This window comes from Athene noctua, chromosome 22 (assembly GCF_965140245.1).
Source record: "Athene noctua chromosome 22, bAthNoc1.hap1.1, whole genome shotgun sequence".
Classification (NCBI taxonomy): Eukaryota; Metazoa; Chordata; class Aves; order Strigiformes; family Strigidae; genus Athene; species Athene noctua.
In genome coordinates, this window is record NC_134058.1 from 3,421,435 (window position 1) to 3,433,687 (window position 12,253).

Genomic DNA, 12,253 nt, shown 5'->3' on the forward strand with positions numbered 1-12,253 from the left:
CTGAAAATCCGAGTGAGATGTTATATTTGATTAAATTTATTCTCTTAATATAATGTAAATATAAGTATTGCTGTCTGTTTCTGACTCAGTATTCCCTCTCCTTTTTTTGTTTTGTTTTTGTTAAATGGCTTGTATCGAGAGTCTTTTTATATACACATATCTTTTTTCATTAAATATTTTTCTTCATGCTTTGGAAATGTTGCTGGTTTTAGGTTTGTCAGTGAGTGGGAAAAATTGAAACTCTTCAGAGGAGAGACAAAATACGATCTTTTTGAAAGAACTGTGAGAGATAAATTCAGTTGATAATCTTGTGTTAAAATGAGTTTAGAATGCCTGCCACATTAGTCAGCCCCCGCTCCCTTCCACCCCCGTACCAACACACTTGATTGCAGGGTAGTGAGATTTTAATATTTAGAATCTGGAGACGTTCAAAACAAAATCCCGTGTCTAAAAATGTGGTTCTTAGAAGAAGTCATAGATGTGACTGGTTTAGATTCACTGACAAAAGCTCTAGGTTTTGCTTTGCTGTTGTTTTAATGAAGGGTTTATAAATATGCAATGACTTGCACTTTGAACTAACAGAAAATGTTACGTGTAAACATACAGTTTTGCAATGTAGTTGTCCACAGTAGTTAAGAAAAATGTTTTAGCAATATTAGTTGATAATTGTATAAATGTCTTGACTGCGTTCTTTTATTATATACTCTGATTGTTTGCACAATTCAATTGTTTAGATACAATTTGAGTGGCCAAGTTCTACTTTATCCTACCTGATGCCCAGAAAGCAAGTGCTACTTTGCAGTGGGATTCTTGAGCAGCTGAAACGTGGTGATGGAATTTGGAACTTTATCTGTCAGTACAGGCAAAGATTATGCATACGCAGTCTCAGCTCAACCTTCTGATAATGTGAGCGTGGAATCCCTTGAAAAATACAAGGTAACAGAGTATTTAGCTAGCAGCTGCAAACACGTTAAAGTGGGTACTGTTGTTGCAGTATTTGCCGCACACCTCATGAATCTGAAACTTGAGGAACAACGGCAAAAAATTAATTTTTAATGTATGCATGGAGTTCTGCACCTTACTGTGTTTTGTTTTTCTCTGCCAGAAATCAGGTTCACATGTTAACTAACAGCTGTAAGGATAAAGTTGGACTGCATGGTGAGATTTGGAGGTACCGGAGATGATTCCTGTCTTGGAATTTTAGGTCAAGCTATTGGAATTTGTCCATAGACTTATTTATTTTTTTAAAAAATCTTTAAGTATTTTATAGGCACTCAGTCTTTCTCAGATTCTTGTAGGTCCTTCCCTATAGGTGAACCCTTACTTGCCTTTAATCCCTAAAGAATCAAATGGCTTTTTCTTTAAAGCCTTTCATTAAGCACTAGTTATGAGTTCCATGCTCATGTTTGGGTTGGGTTTTTTTATATATGCAAGTGAGCACTACTATCTCATGGACATGTTTCATCTTTACAGAATTCAAAAGCTTCTATAGAGTAGGGTAAGCATTAATATTCAAAAATGACATGTGTATATTAAATAAAAGCAGAACGGGTTCTTATTTCTGACCCATAGCATGGCTCAACTCACCGCTCTGAAGCTCTCCTCTCCTACTACAACCGGAGTAGCTGCATGCAGGTGGTTTTTCAGGAGCAGTCTGTGGCACATACGATCCCCATGGCTGTGCCAAGCAGCATCTGGGAGAGATTAATTTGCATTGGTGAAAATCCAGCCAAGGAGTGTGCTAGGTGTGAAATGCTGTGGGATAATCACTGTCTTCTCTCCCTGTTTTATTTATTTGCATAATATGGCCACGTAAAGGCATTTGTCAGTACCAAGCCTGGTAACTTAAGGATGCCATACATAAAGGTTGAATTCTCCAGATAGTACGTGGCTAATTGCTTTTATTAAATGAGCATTTAATTTCTATTAAAGTATCCTTAACAAGAATATAGGTGCTTGATCATCGCTGCTCTAGTATTTTGGGAGTTTTCAGTTTAAATGTATACAGTAGAATTTTAACCTTACCTTGTTTGTGAATATTACAGGAATTTGCATTTTCAGTTTCTTACTGAATAATAATTGACATTGAATAGGGAAAGTCTGCTACGGTTTGTGAAAGAGAATTGGGGGAAAAAAAAAAATCTGGTAAAATGTTGCTGAGGGAATGACTGAATCATGAGGCATAAAGCCACTTAAATGGCATTGAGTGTGATACTACAGTGGGAAGAGCTTTGGATATTTCCTGCATGCAGGTACGGAGTGTGAAGGTGGTTGAAGTTCAGCTGGTGTGGTTTACTTGCTTTACTCCCTTTTGGAAAGAATGGCTTTATAACTTCTTTTTCCATAATGTTGTTGTTTTGTTTTTTTTTTTCAGAATGCTTGAAAAGTAGGAGAAATAGAAAAATAGTGTTTCATCTCACTTTTGTCTCTCCTTCCACTCTTAAGCAGTCTTACAGAAATTTAAGAAAGCAATGAGAAGTGGCAGTTCTGGGTGAAATATGCCACGCTATTGCTGTTCAGTCCTCCCAAATACTGCAAGCAGTTGGGATTCCAGATGTACTTCTGTTCCACTCAAATCTCCTTTGCATTTAGATGTAAATTGCCTGTAGATCTGCTTTGTCTGGGAAGTCTGGCTCTGGTTTTTAACTAAACTAAATAAAGCATCTTTAATTACCGTAGGATGTCTTAATTTACTTGGGCCTTTGCATAAGAGTTGCTCAAGTCTCTTAGAACTGGGAGACCTAACGTTTAGATCCTAGTGAGATCAAATTAGTAAAATTCTGATAGTGAGCCTGGAAAGTTAACCCCCCTAATTCCCAGTGGGATCACTCTACTCTGCATGCCTGTGTGAGGGGAGGGCAGGACTGCAGTGCCAGCGTGCTAGCCAGCCTCCTCCGTTGCTGTCCTGTTGTGGCTGGCTTGCACAGCTGGATGGAGAAGCCTTTCTGGGGATTAACATGCTTCTGTGAGATAAACTAGGCATCAAAAGTAGCTGGTACGTGAATATTGCATCCTTTGCTTTCATAGAGCACACCTCTGCTGGAAGCTTTTTTTTTTGCATGGGTGCAGATGGGAGACCTAACACAAAATCTTTATCGTGGTGTCAGGAGCTTCCTCTTCTTCAGTGGCAATGCAGGGAGTCTGATATTATTGAAATGGAGACTGCGAACGCTTCTCATTTGTAGCTGTTGCTAGCTCCTGAGGGCAATATCAGGATGACTGATGATTTGTGATTCCACACTCTCCCTCAGAAGAGGAAAGTATTAACAATGTTGGGGTTTTATGCAGCAATAAAAGTCACGGGTCTGCCGTTACCGTGAGACCAAGGGGAGAGAATCTGTACTTCACCTTTTAAGGAGCAAGCCTGTGTGGGCTATGTTTCATTTTACTATGGCTTTCATCTGTAAAGGTTTTCAGGTGTTACCTCTGTATTGCTTTAATATTCCTCTTCGCAGTAACAAGGATCATCTCCTCTAGTTCTGGCATTCAGCGCCTGTGCTTTAATACTACGTAGAGAGGTATGTACCTGGCTGGAGGCACTCTGTTTTAAGGCTACAAATAGAAATCTTTTCATAACTCTATTCAGCATGCTGTCTTTCTACCTGTGAATATTTTAGTTGTGAATGGCAGAAAATAGTCCTATGGGGTGTAGGAAGAAGGATGGGGGCGTGGAGCACATACTGGGAATTTCCCAGCAACTGACATATGAATTTGTTCGGGCCATCAGCAATTTAGAATCACTTCTCCAAAAGTCTGCCACTTTCAAAATTTTGCTGGAACAGTAGGGCTGCATTATGGTAGCTGTAGGTTTTGACTTGCATTTTTCTACTGTTTTGTTCTTGCTGCTGGCAGTCACTGTTAGCCATTGTTTGAAATTGAAATGCAAAGAACATGAATATCCTTTTGGTGAAAGATGCTGCAAGGACTGTGCCCCCGGTAAGTATTTTCACTGGATCCATTTTCACTGGATGTTGTTTATACTTGCTTGATGTAATATCTATCAGTTAATAACCCACATGTGGTAGAAAACAGCTTGATGGAAATACCATTGAAATGTAGAAGGCATAACACGGGGAAAAATAATTTGAGGAGACTTTCATTTCAGTCTAGACTGACAAAGATTATTTCTATATCATACTAAATTTAGGAATCTTCCTCTTTGGAGGAGCCACACGTTCTTTAACTTCTTTTGTGTGGCTCAGCTTCCTTAATGTGTCGGTCTGGTGCATTTTCATTGTGGGTGTATTAGCTGAGAAAAAATGGTAGCATTTATGTTGCTGTTCTTTACCTATCACATAAAGAAGCTCAGAAACCTTGTATAATAATCATGGAAAACTTTAGGGGTTTAATTCTATTGCTAAAGATGTTTTTTTAAGCTTTCTTTTGTAGCAGTGCTTACACTACTTAAGACTCTGGTTTTTTTAAGGAAAAAAGATATGCTTGATTCATAGAGATTAGCAAAGCGTAACTTGGTATGAAGTGTATTTGTTTCCTACTTTCCTATTGCAGAAGCTGAATGAGTCTGAATTCTGGGGTTTGCATGCATAGATGTGGGTTTCTTTCCACAATCTGAGTATCTCTGAAGCCAGTGCAGTATTGAGAAGTGCAAATGCAAAATATCTTACTTCAAATACTTTAATAGTTGGGATTTCATTGTAGAAATGGCTTAGTGATGAAGCGTGCTAACAATTAACAGGTAATATTGCTGTTCAGGGGGATTGCCCCTTAACAGAAGAGGTGATTTTTAGTAGAGTGATTTTTAGTACAGTCACTACTGCCTGTACTGAAAGAAGGGCATTTGTATGTGCCTAAAGGGAGTGTAGATCATGTAAATGCAGTTGCAACTTAAAATCTTGTGTATGTTTTTCTGCGCATCTTTCAGAATAGTTTAGTTCTCTTCCTGTAATTAAGTGCTACATAAAATGGATATGGTTTGAACTGATGCAGTAGCAGTATCTTCAAAGATGCTAACTGGAATAAATTCAACCTTTAAGACTTGAGGCAGTTTATTATTGCATTATTCTCAAAACTATTTAAATCTGAGTGTTTGTGAACTCAGTGTAAAGAAAGGCATACTTGTATGCAGATACAGATCATCCTTTATCTCTAAAAGTTTTTTGTTCCTCCTTAAGCGGAAAGAACTTCTATCAGTTTTTTTGCATTGTTAGCACATCTGCCGCCGTTGGGGGGAAATATTTCTTCATAGTCTCTTCCTGATTGTGTAGATCCTAAAAATGTAGAAGTTTATTACATTTATTGTGGTCACTAAAAATCTCCTGTATTTTGCCACTGATGGCACTCAATAAAATACAGAGAAAACTACAGTGAGCAAGAGACTTGGCACTCATTGTTCACCTACAGAATGGGAAAATGGAGAACCAAAATGAAAGAAACAGTCTGTGAGAATAAGGGCATATTTAAGCTCAGCTATAAAACCCGACTCATTAAAGCTGTCTATAGTCCTGCAGCCTGTGGTATATGGAGAAAAGCTCACGAGGTAGAAGGAACGTGTCTGACTTTCCAAAAACCCACGGTTAATCACTGCTGTGTCAGCGTGGGCAAGTTGCTTTGCTCACAGATCTTCTCATTGTAACGTGTGTAAGTGGTGGGCATCGTTCAGGTTGGAGTGTGTGCATGCAGGCATTCTGAACTTGGCTCTAGATGCAGCGTGTGATACAGACGTACTGTGTGGAAAAGCATCAGATGCCTGCCTTGCATCTTGTGCTGTCTCTCACTGTTTATGAAATGCACCTAGTAACCTCTTTGGGTGCAATACAGATGCATATCAAAATACAACCGTGTCCTTTCATGCCTAATGGGCTCTCAGAATGCCAGCGGAAAGATACTACGAATGTTTCTTCTTGACTGCTTCACTAATGAATTTTCTGCAAACCTGAGCAGATCATTGGCATCTCTTGTACCTGTTTGGGATTACTTTGGGTTGAATTGCATGATTTATCTCATAAGGGGAGGCAGGATCTGTCAAAAGCTATTGTGTTACACTGGAGATCAGACCTCTTGCTATGCTAAAAACCTGCTTTTTTTTTTCCTAATTGATGTTGGCTGCAAACTGTGATGTCCAAAGCATATGAAAAGGTGGTCTGGAGAAGTAATATTTGGAATCCCCTGAGAGAATCATTTGAGGCATTGCCTCAATTCTCAGCAAGTCGTCAGGCCCTTGCTAACCCGTTAGAGCTACTTAATTTACAGTGAAACAGTCAAAACTTCTAGAGATTCTGGTGTGTCTAAATCTGCTGAATGTTTTCAGCCAGAGCTGTAAGTGGAACTGTCGCTTTCTGGGCAATCTTTCATTCTAATGCATGAAAATGAAGAGAGTTTCCTTCCAATAACGATCAGTACCTCCTTCTGTGTGGTCTTTGTTTTAGGTGAAAGAATGAGAAGCCGTTGCACTGCGAGAACAGACACAGTCTGTGCTCCCTGTCAAGATGAATACTTCAGTAGCGAGCACAACCACAGCTTCTGCAAGAGTTGTACCATCTGCAACACTAGTAAGTCAGCTGTGGAGCGGCCATTTCTTGATACGAATGTGAGGCCATCAGTCTTTGTATGCTTTCTTATCTTTGCACGCTCCTCAAAGGCTGATGTCATAAAGCCTGTCACTTGAGATGTGACCAGGTCCCAAGACTGAGTTGGTATTTCAGTGGCTGATATCTCCTGGTGGGTACTAGTGGTAGAGCAGTCAAAGGGAAGCAGGCTTGTACTGCCTGAAAACTGGTGTCTTCAGAATTGTTCATAGACTGTTCTCTGCAGTTATTTCTACACACAGCAGATAGACACCGAGTAGTTAATTTTTTTTTCTTAACTTCTTGTCTCTCACTTCCCATTTATTCTGTTGTTGCCAGGAAAGGGGAGCGTGGAAGTGAAGAAGTGCGAGAAGACCTCTGACAGAGTTTGCATGTGTGTCGCAGGTTACATGCCAGATGTCAGATACACGCTGGGAAGTGGTGAGTTAGTGATATGTCAGACTCTCCAAACGCCTGCCTCCACCTCAGAGGAGAGCGTTGTTATTTCTAGTGTAAAAGCTGTTGTCATTTGTCTCACTGATGTCTCCACACAAGTGTTACAGCAGTACAAACTGTTGCTCTGTGATTCCCAAGCTGCCAGAAAACTTAATGCTCTCCTTGTTAATATCCATGATTAGCCAGTAGAACAAACTGGAAACCTTGCTAGCTGCAGACTAAAATGAACCACTGAGCATGTGTGTTACTTCTGACCCAGTAACTATGGTTTTTAGAAGCTATGTGGGTTTTGTTGGGTCCGTTCTATAAGCTAGGCTACTTTATATATGCTATCACTGTAATTACTGTGTAGCTGTCATACAATTATGTTACTAACCGAACTTAAGTTCTGCCTCTTTTCTATTTTTTCCAGCATGCTTACCGTGTCCTGAAGGGTCTTACTCCACAGGGGGAAATGAAAACTGTCAACCTTGGACCAAGTATGTATCACAGATCCAAACATGTGCAGAGCAACATTTTGGGTTTACTTCTGTAGCAGTTGATGCCCAAATCATGGTGCAGTGAAGCGGTGTTCTTCATGACTCTCAGGAGCCTCGAACAGTCTGTGTGCTGATTTGAAGCATACGTCTGTCTTTTGTCCTTTCTTCACCTGTTGCAACAACAGTATTCTCAGCCTTTTTTTTTTTTTTTTTTTTAAAGGTCTGATGTTTTGTTTCTGTAGCAAAAGGTTCCCTTTCTAAATGCAGCTGTGCTTCAGGGCTGTTATATGTACAGATGCTAAGAAAAATAGAATGTCAGGGGTTTTTTTCCCAATAATAACTGATTAGCTTAGATGTTCTTCACATATCCTCAACATATCCCATGTAGAACCTGGGAAGAGTGAAGCCTGCGTTTGTATTGATAAAACAAGGATTGTAATGTTCACTCACTCGTTCCATGGAGATCACTTGTAAAGTCATTACTGCAGCTGTTTGGAAAAACGACACTTAATTTCTTTTACATCTCTAGCTGCAGCGTTCTTGGGAAAAATACTCTTCGACCAGGGACAAAAACATATGATGCTGTTTGCAGCAACCATGTCACACAGCCAGCTACCTCTCAGAGTACAACACCTGCTTTGAATCTTTCCACCACTGACCACAAGAATAACACATCGACCGCAGTGTTCTCACCACCCAGACCCAGTGTGATTCCTTCCATTTGCCTGGATAAGAACAGCCTCACAGAGACCAACTGGGGTAAGGAGAGGGGATGGCCGAGTCTAGTCTCTATTTACTAGAGCTGGTCAGGGATTTTCACCTGAAACTGATTTCATTGGAAGTGAAGTCATGCTTCTGCTCAGAAGCCATACCTGTATTTTACAGTTTTTCAGTGAGACACACACAGGGTTCCAGTTTTCTTGCCAGTCTGTTTGGCAGCTGGGACTTTTAGTCTTTGTGGTTCAGGGGTGCTTCTGGAGTTCTAGGTTCCCTCTTTGGAAGCTGGAAAGCCATGGAAACTCCAACTAGAACCATGAATCTTTTTTAATGTATTTTTTTTTGTTCCAGGGTCTTTATCACTTATCCTTATTTGTCTGATATTGCTCATGGTGAGCGGAATGTCCATCCTCCTGTTGATTATCCAAGCAGCCAAAAAAGAGACCAAGAAGAGGCCTTATAGAAACAACCATCAGGGTGAGTTTCTTTTTAATGGGAAAAATGTATAGGAAAGAGAATAATCAGGGCCTCATATTTGAACTTTGATAATTGTTTCAATCATGACCAAGTCTACCTGGCTAAGTAGCACAGTGTCATCTGCTGTTGATACCAGTGGTTGATCCTCTGTTTAGCCCAGATGTACTGGAGGTCATAGTGTCTGGAGTTAGCATTCTTACAGAACACGCCCTGCCCTGCTTATTGCCGTGCAGAAGGATTTTTCTCTCTCTCTTTCTCTGATTTTTAACTTCCTAGCTTTCTTCCCCCTTAGTTGCTGCAAAAAGGATGTAATGGTTTTGTGCAGGGAGTTCTATTCAGTCCAGAGAGGGTTGAGGATCAACAGTCTTTAAAGATTATATTGTGAACATTTTGCTTATATAGAAGTGAACTGTTTTGACGCGTCTCCTGCAAACATAGAAAAGGTTTGACTGAGAAGAGCTGAACTCTGTATTCAGAATGAAGTGGCAGCCTGGTCCTTGAGTCAGCCCACAGCTGCTTCATGTTCCATTCACAGAGCGATGGCAAAGTGTATCTTTGCTGTTTCCTACACTTGGTGTTTCCTAGCACTGGCTGGAAAGACAAGCACCATCCCAAATGTCACTCATAGGTGCCTAGTCATCCATGAAACTAGAAAAGTCCCTGGCTTTCCTGCCTCTTCTACCCTGTACAGTATTTTTGTTATGATTATTATCTGTCTTTCAGGAGAAAGGAGCTGCCGAAAGCCTATCCAGGAAGAACATATTGACTCCAATTCCAGTCTCATCAAAAGCTGACTCCACATTTCGTTACTGTTCCCTGCATTTTTGAGCTGATTGATTGCAACAAGTAATGTGGCAGCATTCCGTGGCTATGTGTGTGGGTGTGTGTGACTGTTTAATTGCACTTCAGTTCCTTTGAGTCTCGTTCAGCAGCCCCTTTGGCATTAGGACCCAGGGGAGTAGCTGTTCGCGGTGGAATTATGTGATTCTTTCTCTTAGGCAGATCCTGTGTTGCCAGAACTAACTTGATATAGTCCTCTGTGCATTTCTAGCCAATTCTGTATGTAGTGATGTCTTTGGACTGAAGAAAGTGTTTTTGAAGCTGTCAGAGCTGATCATTGAGCAGGCAGAAAAACAGGGAAATCAAGACCTGCTTTATGACTGAGTTTGTCTTGTCTTACAATTCTGAGATGCTAAGCAGAGCATGTCTCCCTCGGTTTATGTACCTCCAAGTGTTTCAGTCTAGTTCTCAAATGAACTCTCCTCACTTTAGGTGGAGAATCTCCCCTGATGAACCTAGCCAACTGCCTTTGTGCTTCCATTTTTTCGAGGTAATTCTTCTTAGTCATGTGGAGTGTCATATGTCAGCTGTGCCTCCAGAGGTAGTTGTCATTGCTGGTAACTCGTGCTGGCCATGCTCCACAACAGCACTGAAATTCTGGTGCTAGCTGACTGTTGAGAGATGCCAATTCTCTCTTTTCTGTATTTCTTCAAACATACCCCTTGAGAAAATGTCATGTTAATGTATTGAGCAGTATTGTCGTTGTCAGGCCAACAAATGGAATTACTCATGATCATCGGGTAGCTCCAGATCTCCAAGTGTTTGGAAATCCAATGGGGATCTTCATGTGAGTGGAAAGTAGAATATGTGGATTGTCAGAAGGCAAAGGGAATGGTAGTTTCTGACTGGAACATTATTAGTGGAAAATAGTTTTTAAAAAAAAAAGTTGAGTACCACTTGTCTGCACTGTTAACCTTAGAAGTTGCCATGTATAACTGATGTTTGATCTATAAGCCCTGTGCAACCAACGTGTGTGCTTCCTCTTGGTGGACATTCTGCCAAATATCCTGGTGTGTCAGTCATCAGCAAGGCTGCTTCGGTCAAGCTTGGATATCTCCACAGTAAAATTCTTTAGCTTAAACCACTTTTACGGCACTTGGTCGCTTGCTGTGGATGGAGGGAGAAACCCACAAGCAAGTTTGGTTCTAGAGAGTGTTCTGCATTTGGGGAAAGCCTGTTTATGTCTTAAGTTTAGGAGCACGTACATGGACTTCTAGAGTTTTTCTGCTGATGAATGATAATTTTGTGATGGTTCAGAAAAGAGTAACTCCTTGGATATTCTTTGATAAGAGGCAAGAGTGGAATTCTTAACGCAGTGCTGGTGATCTGGGCCTTCGAGGGTTTCATGTGAGCAAAGACGTGCAAAGCTGATGTAAGAGTGGATAGATGCCTAAACCATGCCCTGACCTTCCGTCTGGATGATCACCTTGTGCATGCTGTCAGTGGAACCTGTGTTCAGAACTGAAGAAGTGTTCTTGATGTGGTCTATATGTTGTTAAAATACTTGGTTCTTTGCCTGTACACTATGTGAGATGAATTTTACTTCTGTAATGTTTTTTCCGGAAGTTAATTGTTTTGTAGTTTTGGGAAGCATTCAAATTTTAGACGGTGAGTTCAGAATCTAAAGTGTCTGAGAGAAACCGGAATTGTTATTGTGAATAGCTTTTGGTGTAAATTAAATACCTCAGTGTAAAAGTTCAGGAAGTAAAATTGAAAGTTATATAATACAGAAGTGTTTTTTTCACTTCAAATACAGCTCCTTGGTAGATAGCTCATTAGAGATAAGTGTTTTATATATGCAGTACCAAAGCATATGCCAAAATATGCAATAGGAAATGTATTCAAGAATACAATTGGTGTCTAGAAACATGTTTTTAAACATACATTTTTTTATATGTTATACATATGGTGTACTTGGCAATAATTTCCTATTTTGAAGTGCATATACAATGTATATAAATATTTGTATTGTATACGAAGTGTGATAGTGACTTTGAAATAAATTGTGGTAGCAGCTAGGTGCACATGTATGATGTGTATGATTGGAGAGTACAAATGGGCAAAAAGTTATTCCCTTGTGTGTATAATTCTTAGAGAAAGCAGGATCACCAAATGGTCAATCCAATGGTTTTAGCAGGCTTTGCGTTCACGTGCTGCCTTGCCCCTGGTTTTCGTGTGACATGAGAAAGCTCTGTGTAGTGTTTTTCTCTGTACATCTGGCCTGGCAGCAGTTCTGCCCTGCGAGTTGCTGGAATGTTCAAGATGTGACTGCTCAGCCCCGTCAAAACCACAGAGCCCCTGTAGTGAAGTTAGAGTGTGCCGTGACCTAAATGCTGTCATCTTGCAGTGAGTTGGATGACAGAGTGCACCGGATCAATCCGAGAGATGGATTCCAGGGAACACCCAACAAATTCTCAGAAATGATGCTTATCGAGTTTGTAGACTGTGCTTGAGAGAAAGTACCCCATTTCCATGTAACTGAGCAAGGTGCAGATAACTAATGAGCTGCCTGAGGTTGTGGGTTATATGATGAAAGCCCACAGGAACAGATGAGCTGTTGGCTTGACAGAAGTGCTGCTGTGGCAGCAGAGCTCCTCTGTGGCGTGGGCTCATCAGCTGTTTCCACGAATCTCACTTGTTTTCTGCCCTCTGGCTCAGCTGCACAGGAAGATCACTGACTGTACTGTGCTCTTGTGCCTTCCCACAGCCTCCTGATCGGGAGATTTCCTGCAAACTAGGGCATGGGGTTCTCTCTGGCTG

The 12,253-nt window shown here is 40.7% G+C and overlaps 1 protein-coding gene across 3 annotated transcripts; it reads left to right on the forward strand.

Moving 5' to 3' along the window:
- Window positions 1-329: 329 nt before the first annotated feature.
- Window positions 330-11,521, forward strand: TNFRSF4 (TNF receptor superfamily member 4). Of its 3 annotated transcripts, none has more exons than XM_074924503.1 (7): window positions 330-3,936; window positions 6,387-6,509; window positions 6,864-6,965; window positions 7,393-7,459; window positions 7,989-8,218; window positions 8,528-8,653; window positions 9,377-11,521. In XM_074924503.1, the coding sequence occupies exons 1-7, from the start codon at window positions 3,795-3,797 to the stop codon at window positions 9,445-9,447; spliced, it is 861 nt and encodes a 286-aa protein (XP_074780604.1). In that variant the 5' UTR covers window positions 330-3,794; the 3' UTR covers window positions 9,448-11,521. The 3 variants fall into 3 exon arrangements, with proteins under 3 accessions (XP_074780604.1, XP_074780605.1, XP_074780606.1); XM_074924504.1 differs by having other exon boundaries at window positions 9,380-11,521; XM_074924505.1 differs by having other exon boundaries at window positions 3,804-6,509.
- The last annotated feature ends 732 nt before the right edge of the window (window positions 11,522-12,253 follow it).